Raw genomic sequence first — 15,000 nt, forward strand, 5'->3', positions numbered from 1 at the left:
GTGAGATCGCTAATCAGAGGCTATCTCCCACGCCCGCGTCGAGCAGAGATTTCTCCCTGTCGGCGGCAGGACTTCCAGGGAGACGTGCTCTGGCGATCTCACCACGCTTGGATTGTCAACACTGGCCATGACATCTCCTCCCCCACTCGCGCGTTGCCACTCCTTATGGCAAAGGAGCCACGGTCATGGCATGGTGCAGGCGGCAGATGTCACGTATCGGGAATCCGGAACCAGTGAGATGAAGGTAAGGATTAGGATGAGGGGCACTTGCGCTATGGGAGGATAATGAGATGTGGCGTGGGTGAGGTTGTAGGGAGTTAAAAACGGGATAGGGCTCTCTTAGGGAATATGTTTATTTGACAAAGTTAATAGAATCGTAATTTGAGTAAAACAACCACCCAAAACTTTAAAAACCGAAAGAACACAAACGTTAAAATAAGAAACTAAAATAAAACGAAAGAACATTTAAAAAACAACGCAAACACGAACGTAAGAAAAATAAAAGCTTAAAAAAGTTTACGCGATAAATTCGGCGCTCGGCATCCGCGCTCGCGAGACCCGGCAACAATCGCGCCGAGACGTGATTGGCCGGGCCGCGGCGAGCGAGGGGGGGGGGGGGGGTTTGGTTTGCGAAGTTCTAGCTTCGCCCGGGCCTTCTAGATATGGCCCGGCCTGTGTCAGCTTTTTACGGCTGTCTCATTGAGTTGTCTGACACTCGGTGCTTACCGTGGCGGCGGGATTGCCAGCAAGCGCTCCTGCCGCCATGGTGTAAGCATTTCGCATAGCCTCTTTACCAGCACGGCGGCTGTTGTGGGCGGTCCATGTCTCAGGAATTGTGTATGGTTACAATTTTCTAGGTAGTGGACTAGTGTGGCGTTCGGCTCGCCGCAGTGCTTGCAGCACCATTCATCGCGTTCGATTGTTGGGATAATCTGCCATGCACAGTGGTAACCTAGGGCCCCGGACTTCGGTACCTCCGTTGCTTACTTCAGAGAGTGCCAGTGGTTCAGAGCCTGTGGCGTCTGAGTACCAGCTGGCCGAGGGGGAGGTTCTCGTTTCCTCTCTGTGGAGCTGCCATAGGAAGGTACGACCGACCAAGGCACACTTCTCCATAAGTAATTTTCGGCTCGGTTTTATCGTCATGGGATTTGGGGGCATATCCCTGCCAGCGGCGGCTAGTCTGTCAGCAAGCTCGTTCCCTCTGATGCCGATGTGGCTTGGGACCCAATTCATGATAATTCTTCTACCCTGAGCAAGAATTCTCTGTGCCATTGTGAGAATCGTGGTCAGTAGGTAGATGTTGTCTGTGGGTGAGCTGTGCTGAAGACAGTCAATGGCTGCCCTGGAGTCTGTGTGTATGACCACGTGTCCTTCCCTTAGGGACGCGTGGCCTAGGGCTCCCATGATTGCAACTGCCTCTGCCTGTAGCGAGGAGGCGTTGTCTGTTACCCTCATGGATCGCGTGGCATCCCTAGCTGCAAAGCCGGCGCCTGCAGTGTGGCTCAAGGGATCGACCGATCCATCCGTGTAGTATGTTCTACTACCCGGAGGAGTGATGGCTGCAATGACCCTGTGGGCTTCTGCCTTTAGGCTAGGCATGGGGTATAGGCTCTTTTTCATTGACAGGTTCATTATGTTGAACTCTATCAGGCTCAGTGCCCACGGCGGGGCTTCGGCAAAGTCGGGGTGGGGGGAGTCCATGCCCTTAGCAAGAAGCTGTTCTTTGAGCTGATGGCGTATCAACACCCTGGCTGTATGAGACAGCCAGAAGTTGTTTGCAACGAGCTCGTTGTCTTCTTCGAGGCATCTGACTAATTTTTGTCTTAGGCTTGTGTTCCTGGGAGCCTGGATGACCTTTGACAGAAATTGTGTTGCCGTTAGATCGATTCGTGAGTCCAGGGGGAGAAGGTTTGCCTCCATCAGGAGGTTGAGGACCTTCGTCCACCTCGGGGCACCCAGAATGATCCTGGCAGCTTCATTTTGGACTGTTTCTAATTTGTCTGTGTGCTTTTTGCAGCAATTAGAGCGACTGAGGCATAGTCCACAATGGGCCGGACAGCATGTACATAGAATGATCTTAGTACTTTGTGTCTGGCCCCTATGCGTCTCCCAGTCATTGCTCTCATGACAGACAGTCTTGCTTTGGTTCGGTCAACCAGGTACTGGACCTCCTTATGGAAGGAGCGGGTCCGGTCTATCCTTACCCCAAGGTATAGGTAGTCCTTGACCCATTCTAATTCCACTCCCTGGATTTTCAGTCTTGTGCCTCGAACTCTCTGTCTCAAAGCCATGGCTTTGGATTTGGCAGCAGAGATCTTTAGTCCCGTCCTACAACACTCCTCTGACACGAGGTCCAGACAACGCTGGGCTTTATTCTGGCTGCGTGGTCCAGTGGAGGTGATAGCGAGATCGTCTGCATACGAGATGATCTGGCACCCCACTGGGAGGTTTATGTTGAGGATGCAGGACATTAAAGTGTTGAATAGGGCTGGACTGAGAACCCCACCCTGTGGCGTTCCATTTTCGAGCGGCATGTGCTGCGATAGGTGACCCTGGAATTTGACATTGGCAGTCCTGTTCCTGAAGTAGTCACCTATCCAAGCCAAGAGCTTTCCTCTGATTCCCTTCTGGATCAGGCTTTCCTGAATGGCAAGCGGACTTGCCAGTTCAAAAGCCTTCTCCAGGTCAAGGAATACCACCACAGCTGGGCCCTTGCTGATTGTGCTTAAGAGCGTGGCTAAGCTGAGTGCTGTGCCCATGCCCCTTGTGAACCCGTGAAGGTGTTCGTGCGGGGGTCCCGTTTTCCATTGAAGCCGGTTTAGTACCATCCTCTCAGCCGTCTTGGCCAGGCAGCTGAGCAGAGAGATGGGGCGGTACTTCCCCGGCTCCTTTGGTTTTGGGACGGGAACTATGGTAGCCCTCTTCCAACTCTGGGGTAGAGTGGAAGTTTCCCAGGACTTGTTGATGAGTTGCAAGAGTGCACGCTCACCTGCTAGTCCTAGGTGGGAGATAATGGGGTACGAGATCCCATCAGAGCCCGGGGCTGTGTTGGAACTGGTTTTATAGGCTTTCCTTAGTTCTCTCAGAGAAAAGATAACGTCTGAGTTATCGGGTTCGGCTGCCCTTTCTCTGATCTGAGCGTGTCTGTCTGGCTGTAGACGCTCTTGTCTTGCCCTCAGCTCGGCTGGCAGACTGTTGCTGCTCGTTCTCGCAGAGAACTCGTGCGCCAGTCTGTTAGCCTCTGCTTGGGGGTCGTGATGGGTGCACCTCGGGGCTGAGCGGCTGGTAGCTCGCTTGACCCGTTGCCACAGCTCTGAAAGGGTGGTTTGGTGGTCGAAGGACTCACACCATTCCAGCCACTTTTCCTGCCTGACTCTGTTGGCAGTTTCCTTGGCATCCGTGACAGCTTCCCTTAGGAGGGATAGGTTGTCAGGGGTTCTTTGCCTTCGGAATAGTTTTCGGCACATGTTCACCCTGTGGTTGACCTCCCTGATCTCGTCATTGAAGTAGCAGGCGTCTTTGTGACTTCTGGACCCAGGCCGAGTTTTGGGTATGGTCTGTGAGGCTGCTTCATTAATGGCGTTTAGCAGGCTGGCTTCGAGCACTTCCACATTTTCGCTTTGTGGGGGATTGTTGCATCTCAGACAGAGGGCCAAGGCGTTTTGAAACGCCTGCCAGTTGGCCTTTTCTGTTTTCCATCTTGGATTTGGTCTTAGGATTTCGGCTGGGCCAGCATCCATGAGGGTAGTTATAGTGCCGTAATGGTCACTTGTGACGGTCTCATCGACACACCAGCCAATCCTCCCCACCAGAGTCGCAGTGGCCAGGGTGAGGTCTAGGACCCCTCCTCTGACATGCGTTGGCTCTTGGGTGTTGAGGAGATCGATCTCAGGGAATGTCTCTAGCATGTCGGCTATGTGATAGCCGGCCGCATCCGGTGCCCGGCAGGGAGCCAGGATGGGGTGGTGTGCATTGAAGTCTCCCCCTATGATCACTCGGTCGTGTGCAGCACAGACCTGGCTGATGTCTAAGCTTCTACAGCGTGGCCGGCTGTACACATTGTACAGTTTGAGGGGCCCCCCGGCCAGGTGAACCTCGACGGCAAGGGATTCAACATCGTCTCCACAGTGCGATGCATCGGCTATTGCGGAGCAGGGGATTGTTGCTCTCACAAGGGTGATCAAGCCTCTCTTGCCAGGTGTTCGTGGCAGTGTGAAGGCATGGTACCCTGAGAAGCGAACAGTGTCCACTGTTAATGTCTCCTGGAGCATGACAATGTCAATGTTCCTTGATCGCACTACTGCTTGGAGAAAAGCGTTCTTTGCAGAGAAGCTATTGATGTTCCACTGTAGGATGCTTAGATGGTGTGTCATGATGTTACTCAGTGATAGTTACATCAGAGACATCGTCGGAGTCTGACAACTCCATTGCGAGGTCCTCGCTGGTTGAGGGCTCCTCGTCTGTTGTCAGGCTATCCTTGGGTCCACTGGGGGGTGGAGAGCCTTTGGTAGCTCTGACTTTGGTTGGTTCGGCTTTTCTCTCAGGCTTTTTCTTGGCTGGCCTTGCTGGCCTTGCCTGGGCAAGGTCAGCGTGATCTGGCTCTGGCTGCACAGATTCAGCCTGTTTTGGCTCTGCCTGTGAAGGCATGGCCTGGTTTGGAGTGGGGAGGGGAGTCTCGTCCTGGGGTGAGGGTGAGGCTGGTTTTTCTCTAGCCAGCTTTCTTTCCCTTCAGGGCTGCGACAGTCTGGGTCATTGCCGTCATGGCGACCGAAACTGCCTTCTCGGCCTCCTCACTCGACCTCCCCAGGGCTGTTGCTACTGCTGTGACAACAGCAGTTAACAGGAGAGTCATATCGTCCTCGTCAAAGAGGAGATGATCATCTGTTGGGGAGGTTTTTGTGGTGCTCTTAGAAACTTTTTTCTTTAGTTTCTTTTTCTGCACCTTTGGCATTGTCGGAAACTCCTTTTTGTTGGAGACATCCGGTGTCGGCTGGGGGGCGGCTTCCTTCCTCTTAGGAGGTCGGGGGGCCTTTTCGCTTTTGTTCCTTCCCCAGACATGGGTGCCCGGTGGGGCAGGAACAAAGTCTGATCGGTTTTGAGCAACCTCTTGTCGCCTGAGGGCCGCCTTTTTCCTGACAGAGCAAGTCAGGCTCCAGGCATGATGCTTCTTGGCACAGTTGGGACATTTGGCTGTTGTGTCCCTCTTTTCCTCTTTGTATGCCTTGAGGCATACCTCTGTGTTGTGTGCCTTGCTACAGACACCACATTTAGGCTTGGCTGTACAGTTAGCCTTGTGGTGACCGTATTTCTGGCACTTGAAACACCGAAGTGGTTCTGGCACATACGTTCGAAGGTTGTAGGTGCCCCAGTTACCCAGATCAAGGGTAGTGGTTGGGGCACCTTTCATGGTCACCAGGACTTGCCTGGTTGGGGTCTTCCCCTTCGACATTCGGGAAGCCTGCACGACCTGTGGGTGTGAAGCGATCAGCTCCACATCGTACGAGACTGAGAAGCCAAGTAGCACCATCTTGGTTCTCTTTTCCTCGGGACTTAGTGGGGAAAGACTCACTTTTCTCCCATCAGTTAGCTCCTTCGTTTCCCGGAGGAAATTTAAGGTAGCTTGATCTTTGGGCATTATGATCATGCCCTGATCTCGGGCGACCCGGATCGACAACCGGATTTTCCGTTGCAACTCCAATGCCCTGACCAATTGGTAGGCATTGTCGAAGCCTTCGGGTTTAGCTGGCACTTTGAACTGGGTGAAGCGTTTAGGGGGTCCCGACTCTTCATCAGAGTCGGTATCCGGCCTCGGACGCTTCGGCCCGCCCTTTCGGCTTTCGGGCTTGTTTGAGGAGGCAGGAGCTGATGCGGCTGGTTCAGCCTGCTCTCCCCTCTCAGTCGGGGAGGCCGTCTGTGAACTCAGGGGCCTCCCTGGCTTAGCTGCTGGCCTGGAGAGGCCAGCTCGCGAGTCAAGATCTTTGACTATTCGGTGGACAGACCCATTGGCTTCGGTCTTGTCCACCTTAGCAGCAGGGGTGACAGTGTCATCCTGTGCTTGGGGCTTTCTTTTGCCACCGGAAGGCGCATATGCCTTCATGGTGACTACCGTGGTCTGGGCCTTGCGCGGTTCGTCAACTGTAAGTTCAGTCTGTGGGGGGTGTTTGATTGTTTTTTCCATGAATTGGTAAGTGCTTCATCCTCTCACGCCCCCACCCACCACGGAGTCCAACAAGGGGAAGCTGAGTGTCAGAACCAGTGTCTAACAGCAACAGGAGTGATGAGAGGATATACGCAGCCAATAGCCATTGTGACGGCACTCACGGACCATTGTGAGTGCCAATGGCGGCATGACTGCTTGACCCTAGCCTCCCGGGGGAGACCAGCCGATTGACCGTGACCGGGCCGGGATCAGGCCGCCTGTCTTGCTGGAATAGAGGACCAAAGAGGCGTGTTGCTAGCCGCAGGGCGTACTCGTTCACGGCATCGCTCAACCTCCAGGACTCCCGTCTCCACAGCGCACAAGGCTGCCACGCACGGCAAACGCGTGGGTAGGTGTAAACCCCTGGGGAGAGACCAGAGGGGATGCCCTTCCACCTACGAGACATCATTGTTTGGAGCCCTTTTGCTCAGCCCTCTGAGGCAGCCACCCAAAGGTTGCTTCACCGCAGTGAGGGAAGAGGAGTCTTGCACTTTTACCAGGCAGTTCCTTTCATCCCTCTGAAGCAACCACCCAAAGGTTGTTTCACCTCAGTGAGGAAGGAAAGGACCTGTGTCTTTTCAAAGTAGTTCCCCCTTCCCTCTAAAACAGCCACCCAAAGGCTGTTTCACCTCAGTGAGGGAAGGGAGGTTTTGCGTTCTTGTCAGGCACTTCCTTTCGTTCCCCTGAAGCAACCACCCAAAGGTTGTTTCACCTCAGTGAGGAAGGAAAGGACCTGTGTCTTTTCGAAGTAGTTCACCCTTCCCTCTAAAACAGCCACCCAAAGGCTGTTTCACCTCAGTGAGGGAAGGGAGGTTTTGCGTTCTTGCCAGGCAGTTCCTTACATTCCTCTGAAGCAACCACCCAAAGGTTGTTTCACCTCAGTGAGGAAGGAAAGGACCTGTGTCTTTTCAAAGTGTTTCCCCCTTCCCTCTGAAGCAGCCATCCAAAGGCTGTTTCACCTCAGTGAGGGAAGGGGGGTTTTGTCCTTTTTGTCAGCTGGTTCCTTTCATCCCTCTGAAGCAACCATCCAAAGGTTGTTTCACCTCAGTGAGGGGGGGGGCGGTACTCGAAAACCATTCCGGACGTCTAGACGGGAGCGGTCGCCTGTGTGAAGGGCAGGGCCACAAACCGACCGAGAAGCGGGGCGGCACGGGGAATGGTTACCCCGGCGGCCCCCGGCCGGCTGCGTGGCGCGAGCCCGCGACCTTTGCCGTGCCCGGGGCGAGCGAGGGCGCCGAGTTTATAGTAAAAACCGCCGAAGCTCACGCGACTTTACTTAACATTATAAAGTTAAAAATATTAAAAACGAACAAAACAAGAGAGGGAGGAAGGGTGAAAGGCAGGAAGGAAGTATGAGAAGGTTCACATAGGATAAGATGTTGCTGCCAAGCTCAAAAAACTGGCTCCTGTTCTTCGTCCCAGTCCAGCGCAAAGGAATCCCGGCCAAGGCCGCTCCTCCTTCCCCGGAGATAGACATTATTCCTGTCTATCCAGTCGGGCAGCCAAAGACGAAGTTTGTCGAGTTGTTTACAAACCCTCGCGCGCCACACAAGGTTCAGAGGGAGCACAGAAGCTCTCTCGTGGAGTTGTGATGACGACACAAACTCGTCCCAGCCCACACTGTAGACCCATCGGAGAGCTTTATTCTGGATGATCTGTAGCTTTCTTCTGTTTGTGTATGCTGCTAGTGTAAGTGTAAGTGGAGAGTATGTGAGAAGAGGGTGTATGATGGCTTTGAACAGGTGCAGCTTTGTGCGCGGGGCCGCACATCTAAATCGACAAAGCGACTGTAAGCCCTTTTTAGCCAATGCGGCTTTTTTCCAAATATGATAATGCAATCTTAGCATGTAATCGAACGTTACACCGAGCACGATGCAAGAGCGTGTTATTTGAAGAGGTGCTTGTAGTCTGTCGAAAGAGTTTAGGTGTATTGGATCGTAAGGAGGATTGTGTTTAGGGTCAATAAAGAGAACTTTTGTTTTTGTCGCATTAGTTTTGATAAGCCATTTGTGCTCCCATCTCGAGACGGTGTCAAGCTCGTCGTTAATTCGTCGGACAACACCAGCGAGCGAATTATGTCTGGCTAAGTGAGTACAGTCGTCGGCGTAAAGGAGCGTCAATGAATCGGGAAATGTGGGGTCAGGGAGGTCGTTTGTGTATAATATGTATAGTGTTGGGCTGATTATGCTGCCTTGAGGTACACCTGCGTGCATTTGGATGGTGTTGGAAATTTTACCTTTAAATTTGAGTTTTAGTTTACGGTCATCCAAGAAGCTGCATAGCAGCTTCTTGGTGCACGAAGGGAAATTAAATTTATGGACACAGTTTGTACTTCAAGCCAGCATGCCAGACCGTGTCGAAGGCTCGCTCCACGTCCTTGGTTACGAGAACCGTCTTTAGTCTTCTGTCTTTGTTGTTAAGACAGTAATTAGTCAGTATAGTCAGTGCGTCATTAGTCGATCGGTGAGAGCGGAAGCCGAATTGTTTTGAGGAGAGTAAGTCATGATCGTCGAGATACCGCCTTAGTCGGGAGTTAATTATTTTTTCAAAAATTTTGCCTAATGTCTCTAGTAAACTAATTGGGCGGTAATTCTTGGGGTCGGTTAGGTCTTTGTTTGGCTTAGGGATGAGGGCCACTAAAGCAGTTTTGAAAGGTGAGGGATAGTAGCCAGAGGCCAAGGAAGTGTTATAAAGGTACGTCATAGCTCGTAAAATGTTGTCAGGAAGCTGTATGAGTACGTCACGTCCGATCTGAGAGGAGCCCGGAGCCTTTCGAGGAAACCTCATTATTATTTGTTTTACCTCCTCCAGCAAGATGGGTGCACGGAGTTCGCATGTGTCGTCCAGATTATCCAGGTGGATAATCTGCTCTGGTTCTGTTTCTATCCTGTGGTCTTGGCTCCAGGTGTTGGATTGAAAATGTTCATTAAAGAGAGGGTGGGGTTCATGTGGATAGAAAACAGTTTGCCAGTGATCATGAAAAATTTTGATAACCTCCACGGGATCTGAAATTTGGTTGTTGTCCTTGAGGAGGTGAGTGAAGGGGGGGAAATTGCTACCTTTTAATCGCTTAATTGATTGCCAAAATTCCCGTGGAGTGCGAACTCTCATAGATTCTGTTTGTATAATTAAATTATGCCAATGAGTTTTGTGGTCATTATCAAAACTATTTATGACATGGTTTTTGAGGATAGTGAGGTCCCACCGAACTCGATGCAAGTGATTTAAATTTTGAAGAAAACGGTTCCTGTAGCAGGTCAGGAGACGCTTGGTTCTCTCGCTTGAATAGAATGAAGTTCTGATTTTATAGCGCTCTCGCGGAATAGCGCGGCGCATTGCTGCTGATATCCATGCGAAGAGATGATGCCAATGCCTATCTATTTCGAGAATATTTTCTCTTTCAAGGTTAAAGTTAAAATTTTGACTGGCAAGATAAGATTTAAAGTCGTCCCAGTCTGCTTTTTTATACCTGAAGAATGTTGTTTCTTTGTTTTGTATAGGTGTGGTAGAAAGTTTTATGATGATGGGTATGTGGTCAGAACCGAAGTTCGGGCCGGGTTGTGTGTGTGTGTGGTAGGGGAGAGCCGCTCTGTTCCCGAAAACGAGATCAGGGCTGCCCTTCCCTCTCGATGTGAATGAAGTGTAGAAGTCGGGTCCGATGTAGTGCAGTCTTTTTGTTTCGAAAATAGACAAGAGCTGTCTGCCTTGTGCGTTGCTGTATGTGTGGTTAAGTGATGTGTGTGCTGCGTTAACATCCCCGGCAAAGAAGACTGGGAGATTATCATAATTAAATATTTTATTGAAATCGTGAATGGGCAAGTTTGTTTGAGGTCTGATATAGGCAGTGGCAATCATTATGGGGCCCTGCTGGGTGAATAGCTTGATAGCCATGAAGTCTGGATGAATGAATGGAGGCGAGATGAATTCGAAATGAAAGGTGGATTTTACGAGAATGCAGGACCCTACACACCAGCCGTTTCGTGATTGTCTTGACGTGTAGCCGAAGTGTTTGATAGCATAGGAGTTAGTGATAGAGGTAGAGTTTAAAAGAACAACGTCAGGACTTTCCCGATCTAGGAAGTCGTAAAAAAGGTGTCTTACGTTATAAAACGATCTTACGTTCGCTTGGACGATTGTCAGCATGCCACTCAGAGTAGGTCGGGATGACGGTGACCTACTTTTCGTGGCGTTTGCTGCTCACGGAAACGCGGCCGAGGACGAGCCCCAGACTGGATCTATGTTTGTATATTGTGCACGAACTTTTCACCTAAATGCTAGTTGAATCCAAATCCAAAAATCGAATCACTGCAAAGGCTATACAGGAACTTGGTAAATTGGACAAATATTGGTAGACATACGATGCGAATGTCTGGTTTGAGATTTTTTACACAGATAAAAGGTGGAACATTGGGGAAGAAGGCACAGGAAATATAAGGTGATTCGATATAAAGCCAAAAATCGTCCGCGCAGGAAGGGAAAAACAATAGGAACCTAGATGAAGATCGGTTGAGCAAAATGTGTCTTATTTTTTTCTTTTCTTTTTGGATGATGAGTGCTGACGTTAATTGAAACAAGGTCTTTTAATATTACACCGGATAGCAACAACCTGTAAGGCAAAAATAAAACGACTCAAGCGAAAGCACCGTTGAGCTGGAAGCAAGTGTGGTGATGGCACAAGATTAAATGCAAAAAGGAGAGACGAGATCTCGTGTTACTGGGCATTACAATTGGTAAACATTTTGATCCACCGGGGATCAAGATATATTTATATCATAACTCCTGTGGTATAATGAAGAAATTCATTATAACGATAAGGACCTGGAACAAGAATTATACCACTAATATTGATGAAATACTAATCCTTAAGATACCAAATGCCAACAACTATTAACGACAAAATACCAAAATGATAGTGGTAATGACGATAATGGAAATATAAAAAAACAATAATTATTACAAAATAAGGGATAAAACTAATGAAAGTATAAAACAAAACAAAACATGTTAAGGATGATAATATATTTTTAGAAAATTAAACAAAAATAGTAAAATACCATAAAATGTTATAACGTTATAATTGCTATGACAGTGGTGATGATACTAAAACTAACAATGATAATGGTGATCATAGCATACAATATTAGCAACCACAACATTAACAACAATAACAACATAAGCAAGAAATTAAAAACACAATCTGTTTTTTGTTCGCACATTCCCGGCTTTCCTGGTCACATATTTCACATCCACTATGCTTTGCCATTTAGTCCTAGAAGTGTTATGGAGAAGGACAGCCGAGGAGTCAATCATACTGGGTTTCAGACCATTCCATCTTCAGGTCTGAAGGGGAAGGGGATAAGGATATGTCCGATATGCGAAGCTGAGCCTCGCCCGGGCTATGCCCATGAGGGGAGCCCGGCCTGTGTCGACTAATATCGACTCGGTAACGTGTGTCAGTTGGTGCTGACTCGGCTTAGTCCTTACCCGCCGTGTGCCCAGCCACAGCAGTAACCTCTAGGCGACAATTGCAACTTCTCGCGCCTGGGCGGGGCGCGAACCGCCGACCCCTCGGACACGTTACCACTGTACTAGCCCGGATGCGGGGAAGGGGAGAGTAGGGAGTCTAAAAGAGAGTAAGAAGGGGCAACGTGGTGAACACGGGGCAAGTGAGGACAGGTTGTAACGAGCACAAGGGATGTGAAGTTCGAATGACCCTGTGTATACCTCACTTGGTCTTTATGCATATGTTATTGATTATGTATTCCTCAGTTTTAGTCTTTAGGTTTGTAAGATAAAAGGAATTAATTGTTGTTCTAGAAAGGTGATACTTTATTGCATTATTTTTGCATAAAATTCTATATATTTCTAGGTTATTATTTTGATAAGATATAATAGTCTCCCCTACAAAGTATAAGTTTCTTTTTTGTTACCCCCCTTTTATATTATCTTTATTTAAAGGGTATACTGTTATATTTCCATGGTATTGTTATATTAAGGTTGTATAATTGACATTTTAATGATAAAAAAACAACAACAATATGTATAATTTTTGTTATTGGAAAGATTAATTTAAGTTCCGAAATTATGCATGTATAGATTAAGAACTCTATATTTGTACTACATTGTTATCTGAGTAGACTTTAAATTTTAAACTATATACAGTGCTAAAACCTGATACTGTAGCTATAATCATTGAGAGAGAGAGAGAGAGAGAGAGAGATCAGAGAAAAGTGTCATTCATCAGCCGGAAAGTGTTGTGAAATATCCAAGGGAAGAAAGAATATTCAGCTGTAATTATATAATTGATAAAGTCATAAAATAATATAAATCTGATTTAAAGAACAAAAGAAAGTAACTATTTGAGATCAAACTGGAAATTAGAGATAAAAAGTACGTATTCTTCACAGCTAGTGGCTGGTACTTGAACACCATTTTATTATTATTAAGAATTTAAAACCCCATTCAAAGAGTAAGTGTTCTTAACATTTATAATGGTATAATATTAGGATGATGTTTAGTCAGAATTACTATAATGTGCATATGACAACTCAGATCGTATATAATGACATAAATATTATACATAACTTGTTTTTTTGTAAGAAATATTTTTATTCCTTTAAGAAATTATTTAGTTATAATTTAAAAGCTTATATTGTTTTATCATTCCTAAACTAGAACAATTGTTTCTATTCTAGGAATGGGTTTTCTTGTTTGTTTTCACGTCCCTAGTGCAAAGTATAAAGAGTAACAGGTTGGATTACACGCACTTGGACATTTTGGTAGATGAATGTTTTTTTTTTTTTTTTTTTTTTTTTTTTTGCTAAGGAGAAGAAAAGAGGAGGGCGCTATAAGGTGAACGGAAGTGAAGGGAGGTCAGGTCAGGTTGAAGGGTCACGCGGTCTATGCGAAGAGTGGCCGGCATAAGGGAGAAGGCGGAGGATGTGGGGAGCGAGACGGCTGTCGGCTGGAGAAAAGCCGCTGTTCAGGTTGAAATTAGACAGCCGCTGGTAGAGATTCGCCTCCGGAAAGCAAGCTGCTAGCTCTTTCAGGTGACGGTGGAGGGTTGCGGTAATGCGTTCTCGGGGGGCGAGGACCACAACCGAGTTGCCCTTGCCAGAAGGCAAAATGGTGACGTCCTCCCTGACCCCTCACCAACAACAACTGGTTGGATGACGCTTCCACTTATGTCCCCCTGACCAGCGACCCCCGAGAACGAATTGCTGCTACCTTCCATCGTCGCCCGAAATAATTAGCAACCCGATTTCCGGAAGCGATTCTATACCAGAGGTTCAAGTTCATCAACCTTAGCCTCCCTCATCCCTATGGGCTACCTAAAACCCATAAACCGGTCTTGCCTGGCTGTCAAAGTCTCTCACTCCCTTCTTGGCACCTTCTCTCCCGCTCACCTTCGCCACTCTCAGGACTGCATCGTCCGTGGTGTCTCCCCGGCGACCATGGTGAGTTTGGACATCGTCCTTGATAACGTCCTCGCTTTCCCTCAGAGGAGGCACCCCGCCGACGATTCTCGTCTTCCTCCAGCTGATTTGTCTGTGTGTGTAGTCTAATTTCTTTTCGCTTTTACTCTCAGACGATCGGTGTTGCCATATGCTCTCCCCTGTTCAGGGAATTCTTCGAGTCTGAGCTTCTCCCTTCCGTCTCCCTTCGTCCGTCGGTTTGGCTGAAATATCGTGACGTCTTTGCTCTCTGACCTCCTTTCTTGGCGCTATCCGTTTCAAGGTGGAATGGGAGGTTGACAAGCTCCCTTTCTTGGAAACCTACTTTATCGCTTAGCTGGCCACTTCTGCTTCTCCATATACAGGAAACCTATGCATGGTAAATACATACACTTCCTCTCATACCCTCCTCTCCATGTAAAGAGAGTACCTGTACCTCCGCGCCCTCCATATCTGTAATCCCCAGTACCTCCTGCGTCTTTCATTCTCCAAACTGGGCTACCCTTATTATGTTCTCGACGTCGCGTTATCCAGGGCACGGCGTACCTTCTACCACGACTCCTCTCCTAAAGAGAATCCTCACCTGCCGTCCTCAGGCTGCCCTACACATGGATTGATGACCTGGCTGACTGACAGATTGACGAACTGACAGACGAACTAACTGACTGACTGACGATCTGACTGATTAACGGACTGACTGACTAACGGATTAATGAACTGACTAACTGACTGATGCATTAACGAACTGACCGACTGACAGATTGACAAACTGGCTGGCTGACGAATTAACTGACTGACTGACTGGGCTTGACTTGATTAACTTGTTTGTCTTTTCTCTTTTCCAGTGTTGTGTGTCTCGTCTATCCTGTCATTTAAGACGAACAAGAAATTATATATATATATATATATATATATATGTGTGTGTGTGTGTGTGTGTGTGTGTGTGTAAATACACACAGACACACAGACACACAGACACACAGACACACACACGTGTCTGTGTCTGTGTCTGTGTCTGTGTCTGTGTCTGTGTCTGTGTCTGTGTCTGTGTCTGTGTCTGTGTCTGTGTCTGTGTGTGTGTCTGTGTCTGTGTCTGTGTGTGTGTCTGTGTGTGTCTGTGTGTGTCTGTGTGTGTCTGTGTGTGTCTGTGTGTGTCTGTGTGTGTCTGTGTGTGTCTGTGTGTGTCTGTGTGTGTGGGGGGGGTGTATTTACATAATATATATATATATATATATATATATATATATATATATTTCTTGTTCGTCTTAAATGACAAGATAGACGAGACACATAACACTGGAAAAGAGTCAGTCAGTCAGTTAATTCGTCAGCCAGCCAGTTTGTCAA

General features: G+C 48.2%; 1 protein-coding gene across 1 annotated transcript in view; it reads right to left on the bottom strand.

Annotated features, from left to right (window-relative positions):
* Nucleotides 1-8,512: 8,512 nt before the first annotated feature.
* Nucleotides 8,513-15,000, bottom strand: part of LOC125040661 — a 12,518-nt gene continuing 6,030 nt past the window's right edge. Inside the window, exons 3-7 of the mRNA XM_047635333.1 lie at nt 14,059-14,125; nt 13,606-13,814; nt 10,401-10,434; nt 10,170-10,272; nt 8,513-9,086 (exon numbers count right to left, since the gene is read on the bottom strand). Of these exons, the coding sequence (XP_047491289.1) occupies nt 8,513-9,086; nt 10,170-10,272; nt 10,401-10,434; nt 13,606-13,814; nt 14,059-14,125 (987 nt within the window). The remainder of the gene's footprint in view (nt 9,087-10,169; nt 10,273-10,400; nt 10,435-13,605; nt 13,815-14,058; nt 14,126-15,000) is intronic.

The sequence above is a fragment of the Penaeus chinensis genome, chromosome 3 (assembly GCF_019202785.1).
Source record: "Penaeus chinensis breed Huanghai No. 1 chromosome 3, ASM1920278v2, whole genome shotgun sequence".
Taxonomy (NCBI): domain Eukaryota; kingdom Metazoa; phylum Arthropoda; class Malacostraca; order Decapoda; family Penaeidae; genus Penaeus; species Penaeus chinensis.